We start from the raw sequence: 14,165 nt of genomic DNA, 5'->3' as shown, positions 1-14,165 counted from the left end.
TCTAACACTTGGTCACCAACTCAGAGTGCTGGGATAAACCGGCTCACGCCAGCGTGACGGTATCGGCTGGAGCAGCAGTCACCAGAGTGACCGCAGCCGCAAAGCCCACGGGCCAGACCATCCCAGTACTCTACACGTTGGTTGATACAAGCTGACAACCCAACTGATCGTAGCAGTTGTTTCAGGTGGGTGCTTAGAAAACACGATTACTTGAAAGTTGAAAGATTACATTTATTGGAAAGGTGAAACACACGTAACAAAACTTAAAATTAAATAAGAAACTCAAATCCTACTGTAAAAGTAAATAAAATTAAAATAATGATAGAGTTGGTACAGAAAGTAAAATTAATGTGAGGCAGTAGCACCTTTCAGTACAGTTTCTCCCCTGGTCTACAACAAAAATCTCAGTAAAGTAGGGTGCCTTAGCATTTACCTAATTCACGTCATACATTGGTGCAAACCAGCAAAGAATTACTAACAATACAGAGCAGTTCACTTAGCATTGTCAGAACTTAGAGCTTTACTAAAAAGGTCTTGAATGAATTCTAAATCTGGAAACTTCTCCTTGCGAGGTGGTCCCTTCTTGATACCGCTCCATAAAAGTAGATCTGTAAATACCAGTTTAAATCAGAAGATGCAATCAAAGAAAATGACTCCATTCACAGGACAAAGTACTTACCAGGCTCATCATCTCTAACTAGAAGCAATTCAAATGCACCCCTTCTAGGCTTCTCAGGGTTGTACACTGCTTCCAGCTCAGGGCAATGCTGACGAAGAGCATTAACTACTTCATCAGCACGGCGTTTAAACACTTGTCATGATTTGCTGGGAAAATAGGCACAACAATATAAGTATAAATTTACTAGGAAACATCGCCTTACAAATCACTGCACAAACCTTGTGACTTACCAGTGCTCAATGGCTATCTTAGTCTTGCCATTTCGAGTTGCTTTCGCTTTGGCAGGCGGCGCAACCACAGGCTCTTCTGGAACTTCTTTCTTTGATCGGCCTTTCTTCGGTGGTGCCGGGGCATCAGCTTCCTCCTGAGCCACTTTCTTTGGTCGGCCTCTCTTCTTAGGTTCAGCAGCCTGGAAATCAAGGTTCAGAAACATTACTCAAAATAATGACAGCAAAAAGAGTGCCAAAAGACTGGAGTTTCCATACCTCTGGTAAACTTTCTGTGGCATCCTTCTTCGTTTGACCCTTTTTAGATGCTTTCGATTCCGTCTCTTCCTTCTTGGACTGTGCTTTCTTTTTAGGAACATCAGCATCTTCAGGATCTTGCTGTTGAGGCTTCTTGGGTGCAGCACCCTGACAAGAGAAAAAGACAAAATGTTTAGCACCAGCAACAACAGAAAAAGAAATGAAAAGACCAGTAAAACTTGCCTCCTTTAGAGCGGCTTCTTCCAGAATTTCCTTCTTTGTTCTTCGCTTTTTAGGTGCATCAGCTTCTTTCTTTGGTTTCTCCGCTTCGTCTGCTTGAACTTCCTTCTTGGGTCGCCCTCTCCCTCGTTTCGTAGGTTCAACAGCATCATGCAAATCTTCTTCGACCTTTTGACTATTCTTCTTACTGGCAGTTGTCTTCTTACCGGGCTTCCCATTCGCATCTTCCGCATCAGCGTCCTTTTGAGCACCTCTCTTCTTGGGGGCTGCTCGAGGTTTTTTTGCAGGTCCTGCTTCAGAGGATGTCTCTTCGTTGGCACTGACTGCAGTTCGTTTGGTCCTGGACTTAGCTTCGGCAGCAGCCTTCTCCTTGACCGGCTTGGCTTTGACAGGTTGCTTGGCTCTTCCTTTAGCTTTGACAGGTGGACCAGCATCATCGGAAACATCACTGGCACCGTCGTCGACCTGGGCAACTTTAGCGCGCGGGGGTCTACCCCTGCCCCTTTTGACGGGGGACTTTTCAATGGGGGACATGGCAAGGTTCGCCATCTCTTCGCCATTTTGGTCGTCTGTGCCACCATCGCCATCCTCACGCTCGCCATCACCCTCACTGTCATGTTCCTCTCCCTCGCTCTCGTCCTCGCCTTCGTCTTCAACCTCACCAGCGTGCTGCTCATCGCCGTCCTCGTCGCTGCTGGCGTTGGCTCCGGCAGCTCCGGCCTCCTCGTGCTCCTCGTCTTCGACGCCGCTGCCGTGGCCGACGCTGCCATCTTCCTCGCCGGAGCTCGCAGAATCCCGTCCCTTCTCCATTTCTTCCTCGAAGGGACGCGACAACACAACACGAGAAACTTGGACGCAGGAAACGCTCCAACAAGCACGTGTGACAACGGGTTGGCTTGCTGTTCTGACGGGACGGGACGCGACGCAACAACCCCCGGCTCGGCCGGCTGACAGTCAACTGGGACCAGGGATGCTGGACCGGAAGCCGGATGCCACCCCTACCCCCACCCCGTCGCCCGGCCGGTATGAGAAATCGTCTGAGCGCGCGCTTGGCGCGAACGCGCGAATGATGGCAGTGGTTGTCCGTCTCCGCTCCGCGCTGCTCCGCGCTCAGCTCGTCAATGGGATCCATTCGAACGTCGCTCAGAGGTTTCGGATGCGCGTCACCCAAGCAGCGAGCAGACTTCGAACAGCGCACTCCGTCGCTGTCCCTCTCGCACTCGCGGGGCATGCCGGCATGCCGCAGGGGTGCGAGAGAGACGGAGCGCGACGTTCGGACTCGCTCCGCCCGTGTTCGCGGCCCGCGCTTTTGGAGTGGTTTGGGCCTTTGGGCACTGCCTTTGAGGCCGATAGAGAGGTGCCGAGGTGAGGCAAGGTGGGGCGAGCTGGCGGCGGTGGGGACGTGGTGGGGCCGCAGCCGGCCCAGCCCAGGGCCAGGGCCACGCTGCCTCTAGCTGCTTCGCGCTTCGCGCTTCGCGCCGCGTCGCGCCTCTGGTGCCACTCGACCCGCCTCCAGAGTCGGTGTCAGTCGCGTCCGCCCGAACCTCGGCGAGCACATCGACCAGCGTGAGTACCCGCAAGCCGCACCTGGCGCTATCCCCAGTACACTGATTGTCGTTGTCGTCGCTCTGTCTCTCTCGCACCTCCACGGAGCGCCTCAGGGGTGCGAGAGAGACAGAGCCAGTCTGCTGGGGCCGGTGCCGCGCCGTCCTCGCGGTCACGCCGCCGCCGCTGGACCCGTCTCGTCTCGGGTTCACACTTTTTGGCCGCTGTCCAGACCCGCCGAGGGCAACACTATTCCGGTTGCGAAATCCGCGCGTCGCGTCGCGTCGTCCACGGGACTCGGCCAGACGGATGGGACAGTGAGGCAGCGCAGCAACCATATCCTCGGGGCTTGTGCCTGTGTGAGATAACGCCGCAAGGCCTCGCAGTGGACTTCCCCCGGCTTGCTCCCGGCCGCCTCCATGACCATCGTGATGGTGCTCTCCACGACGGCGTGCCGCTCGGGAGCACCGGCCCATGCCTCGTGGGTTACCCGCCACTCAGTTTCCGCGGTTTGTGCTGCACGGCCTTGGCCTGGGCCACCGAGGGCCGCATTAAGTACGGAGGTTTCGATGGCCGACAAACCGCTCCCGAAATACAGAGCGTTGGGTGGCGGCCGGTGGCGGCGCCTCGCCGCCTCGCGGCCCGGTGCCGGTCTCTCTCGCGCTCGTGGGGCGTTCCGTCAGGGTGCGAGAGAGGCAGAGCGACACACCACTGTCGGGAATCCGCCGTCGGCCTGCAGGCCGGTCAGAGAGATGAATAAACTTGTCCACGAGGCGGCAGAGCGGCGGCGGCACGGCGGCACGGCGGCCAGTCCGAAGCGAACCGCAAAGTGGCGGCAAACGCGCACCGCACCGTGCCGCGCCGAACCGCAATCAGAAGCGGCACTGCTGTTCCTGATTCACTCGCCGAAAATGAGTCAGTGCGCCTCGCGTGCTGCCCCCACCCTTTCTTATCTTCCGTATATTTTTTTGAGATGTTCTTTCTTTCGGCGCGGCAATTTTGAAGCGATAAAAAATAATAAATAAATTTGCGCGCGCGCACCCGGAAAGCGAAAGTGCAGAAATGGAATATGTTGACGCGGAGGCCTTCGCGGGGCGGTGCTAAGAGGCACTAAAAAGACGCAAAGCGCGCAAAGCGGCCCAAAAGACTTAAAGGCTTACTGGCGCCGCTGGCGCGCTCCAAGCGGATGGACTGAGACTGACTCGCGCGTCGAGTCGACTGAGAGACTGCGACGCCGATTCTTTGAAAGCCGCTTTGTGCAAACACCGAGCCGGGGCACCGGGCTCTGTCTCTCTCGGACTCAGGGGGCGCCCCGTCAGGGTGCGAGAGAGACGGAGCGAGAGAGCGGCGGCAGGGCGGCCTGGTGCCTTCTGTCTCCCCGGCGGTGACGCGAGCCACGAGCATCGGGCATTCTCATTCTTTTCAAACGGAATGTGCGCGATTGCGAGCCTTCTGTCTCCGAGGACGCCGAACAGGAAACGGGAATGCGCGTCGCGGATGCTGGAGTCTGCCGAGTCGCGGCGACAAGTCCAGCCGAGACCCAAAGACCCAAAGACGCAACGCAAGGCAGGCAAGGCCGCTGATTGGCCGAGCAAACAGCAAACAGCGCAGTGGCGAAGCTGGCGTAGTGACACGACGCGGTGGCGACACTTGCGCGACGCACCGACCGGCCATTCGCTCTGTCTCTCTCGCACCCTTCCGGAACGCCCCATGAGTGCGACAGAGACAGAGCGACGGGCGGCCACGCTGCCGCCTGCTGCCGCCTGCAGCCCGCTGGGTAGGCAGCCCGCCGGCGTGGCACCCCGCCCCGCCCTAAGGGGCCATGGCGCCTGGCGGGCAGGCCGTCCCGTCACGCAGCGCTGCCGACAGGGCTGCCCGGCACCGGCCGTCAGGCGTTTTTTCTGTCGTGATTTGTTATTCTTTTCAAACGTTGGTCTTTGATGCCGCCAGCCTTGACCTGTCCAGGGTCGCTACCTGTACTTTCCTGGTCCCTTCCACTGTGACAGCCCATCAATGACGGTGCGAGTGTCAGAGTGTCAGCGGCTGGTGCGTAATAGGCGAAGCGAGGCGAAGCGCGAGGAGGTGTCAAACTCAAAGCCGGCGCCGATTCATCCGTCTTCGAACGGCCTCTCGCCGCTCTGTCTCTCTCGCACCCCTGCGGGGCGCGCCTCGAGAGCGAGAGAGACAGAGCGGCGACGGCGGAATCACTCGGCGGCAGCGACTAAAGAAGTCGCTCGGAAGTCGCGACGGCACATGGCGCGGTTTGGCACATGGCACGGTTTGCCGGTGCAGGAGCCGGCAGCCCAACCGTGTCCCCCCGCCCGGCCCGTGTGCCGACCATAGACCAGTAGACTGATCAAGTGAGTCGCTTTTCGTCGCTGTCTCTCTCGCACCTTCACGGGACGCCCCGTGAGTGCGAGAGAGACAGAGCGACGAAGAAACGGCCCTCGGAATCAGTCTGCAGGCCAGCGCGACCAGCTCACCTGCGTCCTTCCCTCTCCTATCCTCCCCTCCCCGGCGGCGCGGCGGCGCGGTGCCCTGCAGCGAGATTAGATAGCTGCGGCCATATGGCTCGGATGCCCGCCATGCACCGATAGGATAGCGGAGGCCCTCCTTGCCGTGTTTACCAATGCCGCAAAATTCAATATTCTAATTATTTTTGTTTTCAATTTTCAAGAAAAAAAAGAGCGCTACGAAAATCACGTACTAACACCGAGAACAGCAGCTGTCTTTTCTGCTTTGATTTTAAAAGCCGTTTCGAGAGATTACAATGTACCAAGCGGTCCGTCCTGCGGCGAAAACGGAAAGGCGATCTTGAAGTGATAATTCCGATTGCCTCGATGAGGGCGGCCGAGGGTCGCGGCGACGCTTGCAAGCATGGCGATGGTGGCGAGGTCGGACGCCAGCTTGAAGCTCGAAGCCCAATCAGGACGGCGGCACAGGAAGGAACCATTCAAGCAGAGCGTCACGCCATTGTCAAGTCGTCAGCAATCGAACATTTTTTTTAGAACTTTTTTTTATCTCTCGAAGTAATTATTCAAGTGATGAAGTGTTGATCAGGAAAACCTGGCTGGGGTTACGAAGCGCGCGCGTCCTATAGTCGCCGTTTCCTCGTTCGCTTCGTTCGAAGTTCGCGTTCTCTGTCTGGCAGCAGGCCTGCTCCGGAGGGCGCTTTCGTCGCTCTGTCCCTCTGCCGCAGTCGCGGGGGGTGCGAGAGACCGAGCGAGTGGCGAGTCGGCCTGCCTTGCCTTCCTGCAGCCCATCGAGTGCGATACAGGAATATACGATGGCGCGGCCTGCTCCTCGAGTGTGTCTTGGAGTGGCCGGGAGAAATAGCGTCACTGATTCCGAGACTAGTTTCGTCGCTCTGTCTCTCTCGCACCCATGCGGGACGCCACGTGAGTCCGAGAGAGACAGAGCGACTCTCTGAATCAGTCCACAGGTCGGGTGGCGCCATCACGGTCGAGTCGAGCCAGTCGAGCGGACGGTCTTCACTTGTAAGTCAGTTTTTGGTTGTCCACTGTGCAGGCTGTTCGGCATGGCGCCCGCGATTCGAGAGCTCAGCCCCGAGCTGGCGGAGAGGGCCAAGAAGGAACTCGGCGAGGACCCGGCCAGGCGGCAAGAGGACATCGACCACGTCAAGGCATGGCTGGCCAAGCAGAGCTTCCTCAACGCCAACACAGGTAAATGAAGCCGAAAAATAAAATAAAGTTAGCGGGTGGGGTCGAACCCGAGAACGTGCCTCCGAAACGCGAGTCGGTAGCCACGCACCCAAAGTCTGACTCTCCTCCACAGATGACCAATGGATCCTGACGTTCCTCCGGGGCTGCAAGTTCTCGCTGGAGCGCACCAAGGCCAAGCTGGACAGCTACTACACCATGCGCACGCTGCTCCCCGAGTTCTTCAGCAACAGGGACCCCATGCTGCCCGAGATCCAGGAGATCCTCAAGCTCGGGTGCGTGTCTGGCCGCGTTTCATCATTCATCGTTCATTCAACGACCACCTAATGTTTCAACAGCGTGTAATGGCAGGCTCTGCTTCCCGCTGCCGCACCCCGACCCGCAGGGCCGCAAGATCTTCTTCATGAGGGTGGGCCAGTACGACCCCTCGCGCGTCAAGCTCACGGACATCCTCAAGCTCAACTACATTAACATGGACATCGTACTCAAGGTGAGTCCCTGCGAGTCTCGACCTCGACGGCGTCGCTCTGCAGACCGATTCCGAGAGTCGTTATCGTCGCTCTGTCTCTCTGGCACCCCTACGGGACGCCCCACGAGCGCGAGAGAGACGGAGCGACGAAAACCCTGGCTGGGCTGCCCGCAGGACGACGACCGCACCTTCATCTGCGGCGACGTGCTCATCCTGGACATGCGCGGCGTGACGCTGGCCCACGCGGCCCAGGTGCAGCCCGCCCTGCTCAAGCGCACCAGCACCGTGTACCAGGACGCGTACCCCGTCAGACCGCAGGGCATCCACTACGTGTACCCGCCGCCCTCCTTCGAGACCATGTTCAACATCATCAGGTCCTTCATGAAGGACAAGCTCAAGAAGCGGGTGAGTACGCGCGACCCCGTTTTCGAGTGCTTCCTTGTGGGATATTCGCGGGAAAGTTTACTAGCCAGGGGAAGACCTTCGGCCTCGATGCTGAGCTGGATTCTGCTGGAGATGGTAATGCATTTTCATCAGTAGTAAATTTGGATGTGTTTATTTTGAAAATGAGCCTCTTTTCTTTTTGGGGGGTGATAGCCAGGAAGTATGCTTTTGCGCAAAGGATTGTGATTCGGCAATGGTTGGTTTCTCCTTGAATCGACGGAAGGCTATTTAATAATCTAAAACTAAATGTTCCAACCAATCCTAACCTAACCTAACGGGCTCGTGACAGATCTTCCTCTACTCGCGAAAGATCATACCCTACTCGCGACAGATCTTATTCTCAAACTAAATGGCCTATGAAGCTTGGCGTACGACTATGGAGCTTGGACTATTGAGCTTGGACTATAGAATATGGACTATGGAGCTTAGACTATGGAGCTTGGACTATGGAGCTTGGACTATGGAGCTTGGACTATAGAGTTTGGACTATGGAGCTTGGACTATAGAGCTTGGACTATAGAGTTTGGACTATGGAGCTTGGACTATAGAGCTTGAACTATAGAGCTTGGACTATGGAGCTTCGACTGTATACGCATATGAATATAGTAAAAATAAACAGAGGAAGATACCTCTTGTAAACTAAAGGTATCAGGGGGGGGGGGGGTCGGACAAATGAGCTATTCAAAATCCCAAACAGGGTGCTTCGCTTCGCTCAGCAAAAAAAAAAATTAATGTTGCAGCTGACGCTGCACGGCGAGAACGACATCACCTCCCTGTACAAAGACATCCCCCAGAGCTGTTTGCCGAACGAGTACGGCGGCGAGGCCGGCACCATCGACGAGCTGGCCGGTGAGTGGGAGGTCCTGCACCGAGTCCTGCCGAGCCCTTGTCCCAATGCACAGTGGGCCAAATCTCGGGCGCTTTTTGAGCCCTAAAGTCGTTAAATAGGACTCGAACCGAACGTGTGACCCCACGAATGGATTCCTCGTTCGGAGAGCAATCCATTGGTGGGGTCATACGCTCGGTTCGAGTCCTGTTTAGCGACTCTGCAGCTCAAAACGCGTCTAGAGTTTTGGACGCCGGCGCCGGCTTTCGGGCCCACCGTGCACTGGGCAGAGTTCAGTGCGGAGTTGGCGATTTGCTTGTAAAAACTCTACGGACTGCGAATACTGTAACACAGTGTCGGGAACTTTGGAAGCCACTTCCTCCACACTAATGGCCGCATTGGTCGCGTTGTCCCGCAGCCGCCTGGAAGGCCAAGGTGGAGAGCGAGCGCGACTGGCTGCTGGCGGACGAGAAGCGGCGCAGCGACGAGAAGAAGAGACCGGGCAGGCCCAAGACGGCCGACGCCCTCTTCGGCATGGAGGGCTCCTTCAGGAAGATGGAGTTCGACTGAACCACCCAACTACTGCACTGTGTGTATAGCCTTGTTTGTGAATAATGATTGTAAATAAAGAAAACTGTTATCGATATGCGTCGTTGTTCTTTCCGTTCAAAATAATGTAAAAAAAAACATTTCACTTCACAGCCTGACATTTTTCTTCGGCTATGTTGGATCAAATCAGTCCACTTACAGTGTGCAGAACTGAAATACACGCACGAAGAATTCACTTACACTAAGTCGAGGTATAAAAACGAGTCTTGACTTTAAGGGCGCAAAGCGGCAGGGCGCGAGCAGAGCCTCTGCGCCCCGATCCGGCGGTGCTTGCAGTCGACGGGGAGGGAAACTGGTAACGCATGATGAATCACACGAAGGGCATCACAAGGCGGGCACGTGGGGCGGGGCTGGCGGGGCCTCGCCCCACAAGTGGGAAGTAAGTACGGCTCGGGGCGTCGGGGCGCCCTCCCGCCTCCTCTACCGCGCGGTCTCGTTCGCCTGGGCGCGCAGCTGCAGCTGCCGCAGCCCCGCCACCGCCGACTGGAAGCCCGCGTTGTAGTCCAGGGTCACCTCGTTGTAGATGTACTCCCGGCGGATGTCCTCGTAGAAGTCGTTCTCGTCGGGGCCCGACACCAGCGCGCCGTACAGCACCTGGGGGTTGGGCGCGGGCCTGGCCAGGGCGCCCCAGTCGCAGACGGCGGGCCTGTCGGGGCACGAGCTGGCGGCGTGGTGCGGCTGCGTGGGCCACCGCCGCCCGAAGCCCACCACGAAGCTGCGGCCCGCGTCGCCCAGCATGTAGTGGATCTGGCGGCGCGCGAAGTCGCGGTACTGCTCGGGCTGGATGCCGGCGTCCGCGGCCTGCGCGCCAAGCGGCGCCAAGAGGAAAGGAAATGCTTGAGAATCGAGGCGCATGCTCGCTCTGTCTCTCTCGCACCCATACGGAACGCCCTAGGAGTGCGACAGAGACAGAGCGACGAACACGACTCTCGGAATCGGTCCCGACCTGCAGGCAGACGAAGGCGATGTTGGCGGCGTGGCACAGCGTCCCGGACTTCTCCACGTACAGCAGGCCCTTGGGCGTGCGCTTCTGGTGCAGCACGCTGTGGTCGCAGAAGGCCCTGGCGGCGTCGCGGTACTCCTGCAGCCCCGTCAGCTGCGCCAGCAGCACCTGCAGCACCGCCACCAGGCCGTCAACACCTTGAGGGGGACCGCGAGGGTGGAGCAGGAGCCCCCGAAGAGGACGTACCTGGACCCCGGCCACCTTGCGGTTGTAGAAGAACTCGGCGGGGCGGTCGCGCAGCAGGAACTGCGTGTAGTGGTGCTCGGCCTCGTCCAGGAACACGCTCTCCTTGGTGGCGCGGTACAGCCACGCCGCGGCCCAGGCCAGCTCGTCGCCGTAGTCGGTGGACCTGCAAAGGCTCAGTGTGTTGTTGCTCTGTCTCTCTCGCACCCCGAAAGAAAGTCCCCCGAGCGGGAAGAGTCCTCCGAGCGCTCTACTCACTCGTAGTACTGGGCCGCGCCCTTGATGGCCTGGTGGTAGAGGCCGCGGTGCTGGGTGGCGAAGCGGTACAGCTGCCGGGCGTGCAGGAGGCACAGCGCGGAGTAGTCCGGGTCCGAGTCCCTCGTCACCACGGCCACGGCGGCCAGCGCTGCGGCGGTCTCGCCCGCCAGGTCGGATCCTGCAAACCAGACCACTCAGCCGGCCGCCCGGCAACTCCAGCGGCGCGCTGCCGCATGGGTTGCCTGCCGCACGGCGCACGGCGCGCTCCATCGCTTACCCGGGTGCTCGCGGTCGATCTTGTAGGCGGGCCTGGTCATGTTGAGCTCCTCCGGGCGGCCCCAGTAGCGGTGGTCCAGGCTGAAGTCGCCGACCTGGCCGTACAGCTCGTCGGGCGACACGTGGCAGCGGATGAAGTAGTCCGCGGCCCAGCGCACGGCGCCCTCGGCCTGGCGCCACTGGCCGGCCGCGCGGTACGCGTCGCCGTACGCCGCCAAGCCCCAGGCCAGCAGCGTCGTGGTGGACGCCATCGTGAAGCTGAACTTGACGAAGTCGCCGGCTGTGGAGAAGCAGCTCGTTACGCACGTCGGCCAGGGGACTGATTCCGCACCTCACTGTTGTCTCTCTCTCTCCCTCGCACTCCATGCGGCGTTCCCGAGGGTGCGAGAGAGACAGAGCGGCGACAGCGCTGTTCGGAATCGCCCTGCAGAAGCGAACCAGTTACCACCGGTCCTTTCCCCACCGTCGTAGTAGCCGCCCGAGAGGTCCTCCCCGCGCTGCCCGCGGTCGTCCAGCGCCGAGTCGCCGCGCCACGCCACCCTGTTGTCGGCGGGGAGGCGGCCGGAGCGCTGCGCCTCGTAGAACAGCAGCGACAGCCGCAGCACCTCGTCGTAGTCGTACCTGAGGAAGAGGGAAGGGAACGAGTGAGAAACGTTGCGTCTGGAGTGTGGGGCCCAAGGTGGGGCCGGCAGGCACGGACGGTCGGGCGGATACGGACGTGGCGGTGGCGTTGTTGGCCGCCCGGGGCGCCGGAGGGCTGCCGCCAAGGCTGCCGTCGTGGGAATACCGCACGCGGTGCAGCCACGACCGCGGGGCGGTGACAGCGGCGTGGACGCCCTCGCCGCCGGGGCTCGACGGGGCGTCGCGGAGCAGCGAGAAGGACTCCACACCCGCCTGCACGCTGTCAAACACGTTGGAGGCCGTTGTGCTGGAGGCCGTAGTGCTGGAGGCCGTAGTGCTGGAGGCCGTAGTGCTCGAGACCGTAATACTGGAGGCCGATGCACTGGAGGCCGTAGTGATGGAGGCCGTAGTGATGGAGGCCGTAGTGCTGGAGGCCGTCGTGCTGGAGGCCGTAGTGCTGGAGGCCGGCAAACTGGAGGCCGATGCACTGGAGGCCGTCGAGCTGGAGGATGGCGCGCTGGAGGCGTCGTCCGTGGACATCGGAATGGACACGGCTTCCTCGACCCGAAGGGGCCCCGAGGGTGGCGGTGCCCCCACTGCCGACAGAGCTAGCAGGAGCACGCCGACGACCAGCAGCCTCGCCGAATGCATCTGCGAATGAATTCAAAGTGCCGCAAATTACAGCGGTGCTACGTGCCTCGCCTCGCGGATTAAAAATCCCCGCAGATCCTCCCGGAGACCCCGAGCGGCCCGAGCCCCGAGGCCGTCCGTGTGTCCAGTGTGTCAGAGAGAGAAACAAGACGCCGGAAGCGTCTTGCTCGGCTTGCTCCGGTTCGGCTTCGGCCGCACACACTCACACTTTTCCTCGGGCGGTGATGGATAACATCTCTTGCGCTCGCCTTTCGTTCTCGCCCTATTTTTTTAGATTTTTAAATCCGGATTGGTTTGGTAGTACGACATGTGTTCCGGGACCGACCGTGCCGCGGGGTGGAGGGTCGGAGGGGCGGAGGGGTGGAGTCGACGGGGACGTGACTCAAGCGACCGCGTCTCCCCGCTGTCTCGCCCGCCCGGCATCCATGCACCGGCTGCACCATGCACCGGCTGCACCATGCACCGGTACCGCGGCCTCGGATTCCGATCGGAGGGCTTCGGCAGGGCCAAGGGTCTCCGGGGCCAAGGGGCGCTCCGTGTCTAAAGTGATTGATGCCGACGCTGCAGACTGATTCCGAGAGTTGCTCTGTCTCTCTCGCACCTATAGGGGATGCTCCATGAGTGCGAGAGAAACAGAGCGACGAATACGACTCTCTGAATCAGTGACGCCGCCGACGATGCCGACGTCAAACGCGCCTGGAAAATCGGATAGGTTAGGTTAGGTCAGGAGGGAACTCCTAGGCGTCCATGATGGACATGAAGGTGAGGCGGTGCGTGTGTTTCGCTGTGTGACTCCACTCGACTAGGGCGCTGGTGATGGATAGTGAGATGCAAGTGACTGGCGGGCGGGCGGACTGCGGCCGGGGAAGACCCACGCCAGACCCAGGGTAGGCAACACGCCGGACGCGACTCGGCACTCGACGCCGTGCCGTTGAACCGTTGAACCAGCCAGAGGCGCCGGTTCGGTGTCCGCTAGCAGAGCGCCGCAGAGCGCTGAGGCCGAGGCTGTGGCGGTCTGTTCAAACAAGGCGGCTTGGGCCCCAGCGGTGGCCCCACGCGGGGGCCCGGCCCACGTCCACGGGCACGTCGCGGCGCGGGTAGGCGCGGGGCATGACATGGCGGACTAACTACCCCCCCCCCCCCTTTCCCCTCCTTCCGACATTGCCCGGAGCGTTATACCGCTCACACACCACGTGTTGTTTTGACACACGTACACACTCACACACAGATGCACGCAGGTAACGAGTTGGCCGGGAAGTGGGGAAGGCGCAAACGTGGACGCGGAGGAACACCCGAAGCGCGAAAAAAGAGACAGACACAGACAGCAGGTCGCGAAGGGAATCGCCGCCTCGCCTCACCTTGGCTGGAGGGTTGAGTGTTGGTCGAGGGGGTTGTCGTTGTCGTGTCCCCCGCGGCCTGCAGCGTGCTGGAGCGTGCTGGAGCGTGCTGGACCGAGCGCTGCACCGAGAGCTGGTCAATCACTCGCTCACTCGGCACTCCAGGCTCCGCAGCAACAGCAGGACGGCGCGCCGCCGCGGCGACCACCGACGGCACAAGTTTTCCTTGACGTGGTTGGCAAAGCCCGGCCGCCCCGCATCGCAAGACTTCATTTAAGGTGTTCTCGGAAGCCCGCGTGCCGTGCCGTGCCGTGCCGTGCCGTGCCGTGCCGGGGCGTCGGCGGGCCGAGGGCACGGGCCGCGTTGTTGCACCGGCCGCCCAGTTGCAGGGAAGGCAGGGAAGGCAGCGAAGGCAGCGGCCTGGGCTCGGCCCTTCGGTGCCCTTCGGCGTCACTGGCGTCCTGCCTGCCGCTGTCAGTGGCCTTCTCAGCTCCAGGCTGTCCAGGCTCGGCCTGCGCGCCGTCGCCGTGCTTCTCGGAGCGCCACGCCGCGCGGACTGGAGTGGAGACTGGACCGGCGGCAACTGATTGGAGTGGGCCCGGCATCTTGACGCATGGACTCCCCCGCCCCACCACCCTCACCCCTTCCGCCGCCTGGAGCAAGCCCCCCTCCCCCTCCCCCGCGCGCGTTTGTCCGACGACTTGTTGCAGCAGCAGCTCATGCCATTTGCCCCTCAACGGGTAAATTCCCCTGCCGCTGTGCCCGGCTGTGCCGCCGCCAGGCCCGCCAGGCCCGCCAGGCTGGTGTGCAGGCATGCCTACGTGCAACGCGTGGCGGCGCTGCCGATGACTGTGTTTTGCAACCCGATTGCAGCTAATGA

At 60.2% G+C, this 14,165-nt stretch overlaps 3 protein-coding genes across 3 annotated transcripts; 1 reads left to right on the top strand and 2 right to left on the bottom strand.

Moving 5' to 3' along the window:
* Positions 1-210: 210 nt before the first annotated feature.
* Positions 211-2,359, bottom strand: LOC117642505 (neurofilament medium polypeptide-like). Its single transcript, XM_034380753.1, has 5 exons — positions 1,387-2,359; positions 1,165-1,311; positions 910-1,088; positions 680-825; positions 211-608 (listed from the first exon to the last, which is right to left on the bottom strand). Exons 1-4 carry the CDS (start codon positions 2,191-2,193, stop codon positions 816-818), a joined length of 1,143 nt encoding a protein of 380 aa, XP_034236644.1. The 5' UTR covers positions 2,194-2,359; the 3' UTR covers positions 211-608; positions 680-815.
* Positions 2,360-2,788: 429 nt separating this feature from the next.
* Positions 2,789-8,991, top strand: LOC117642506 (retinol-binding protein pinta-like). Its single transcript, XM_034380755.1, has 7 exons — positions 2,789-2,949; positions 6,457-6,611; positions 6,724-6,883; positions 6,960-7,098; positions 7,252-7,482; positions 8,262-8,370; positions 8,766-8,991. Exons 2-7 carry the CDS (start codon positions 6,467-6,469, stop codon positions 8,915-8,917), a joined length of 936 nt encoding a protein of 311 aa, XP_034236646.1. The 5' UTR covers positions 2,789-2,949; positions 6,457-6,466; the 3' UTR covers positions 8,918-8,991.
* Positions 8,985-13,853, bottom strand: LOC117642504 (endoglucanase 13-like). Its single transcript, XM_034380752.1, has 8 exons — positions 13,307-13,853; positions 11,395-11,948; positions 11,140-11,297; positions 10,678-10,956; positions 10,401-10,578; positions 10,146-10,308; positions 9,903-10,067; positions 8,985-9,757 (listed from the first exon to the last, which is right to left on the bottom strand). Exons 2-8 carry the CDS (start codon positions 11,946-11,948, stop codon positions 9,377-9,379), a joined length of 1,878 nt encoding a protein of 625 aa, XP_034236643.1. The 5' UTR covers positions 13,307-13,853; the 3' UTR covers positions 8,985-9,376.
* Positions 13,854-14,165: the final 312 nt, after the last annotated feature.

The sequence above is a fragment of the Thrips palmi genome, unplaced genomic scaffold, assembly GCF_012932325.1.
Source record: "Thrips palmi isolate BJ-2018 unplaced genomic scaffold, TpBJ-2018v1 HiC_scaffold_16, whole genome shotgun sequence".
Classification (NCBI taxonomy): Eukaryota; Metazoa; Arthropoda; class Insecta; order Thysanoptera; family Thripidae; genus Thrips; species Thrips palmi.
Note: the sequence above shows the minus strand (reverse complement) of the source record. Positions and strands in the feature narration are given on the sequence as shown.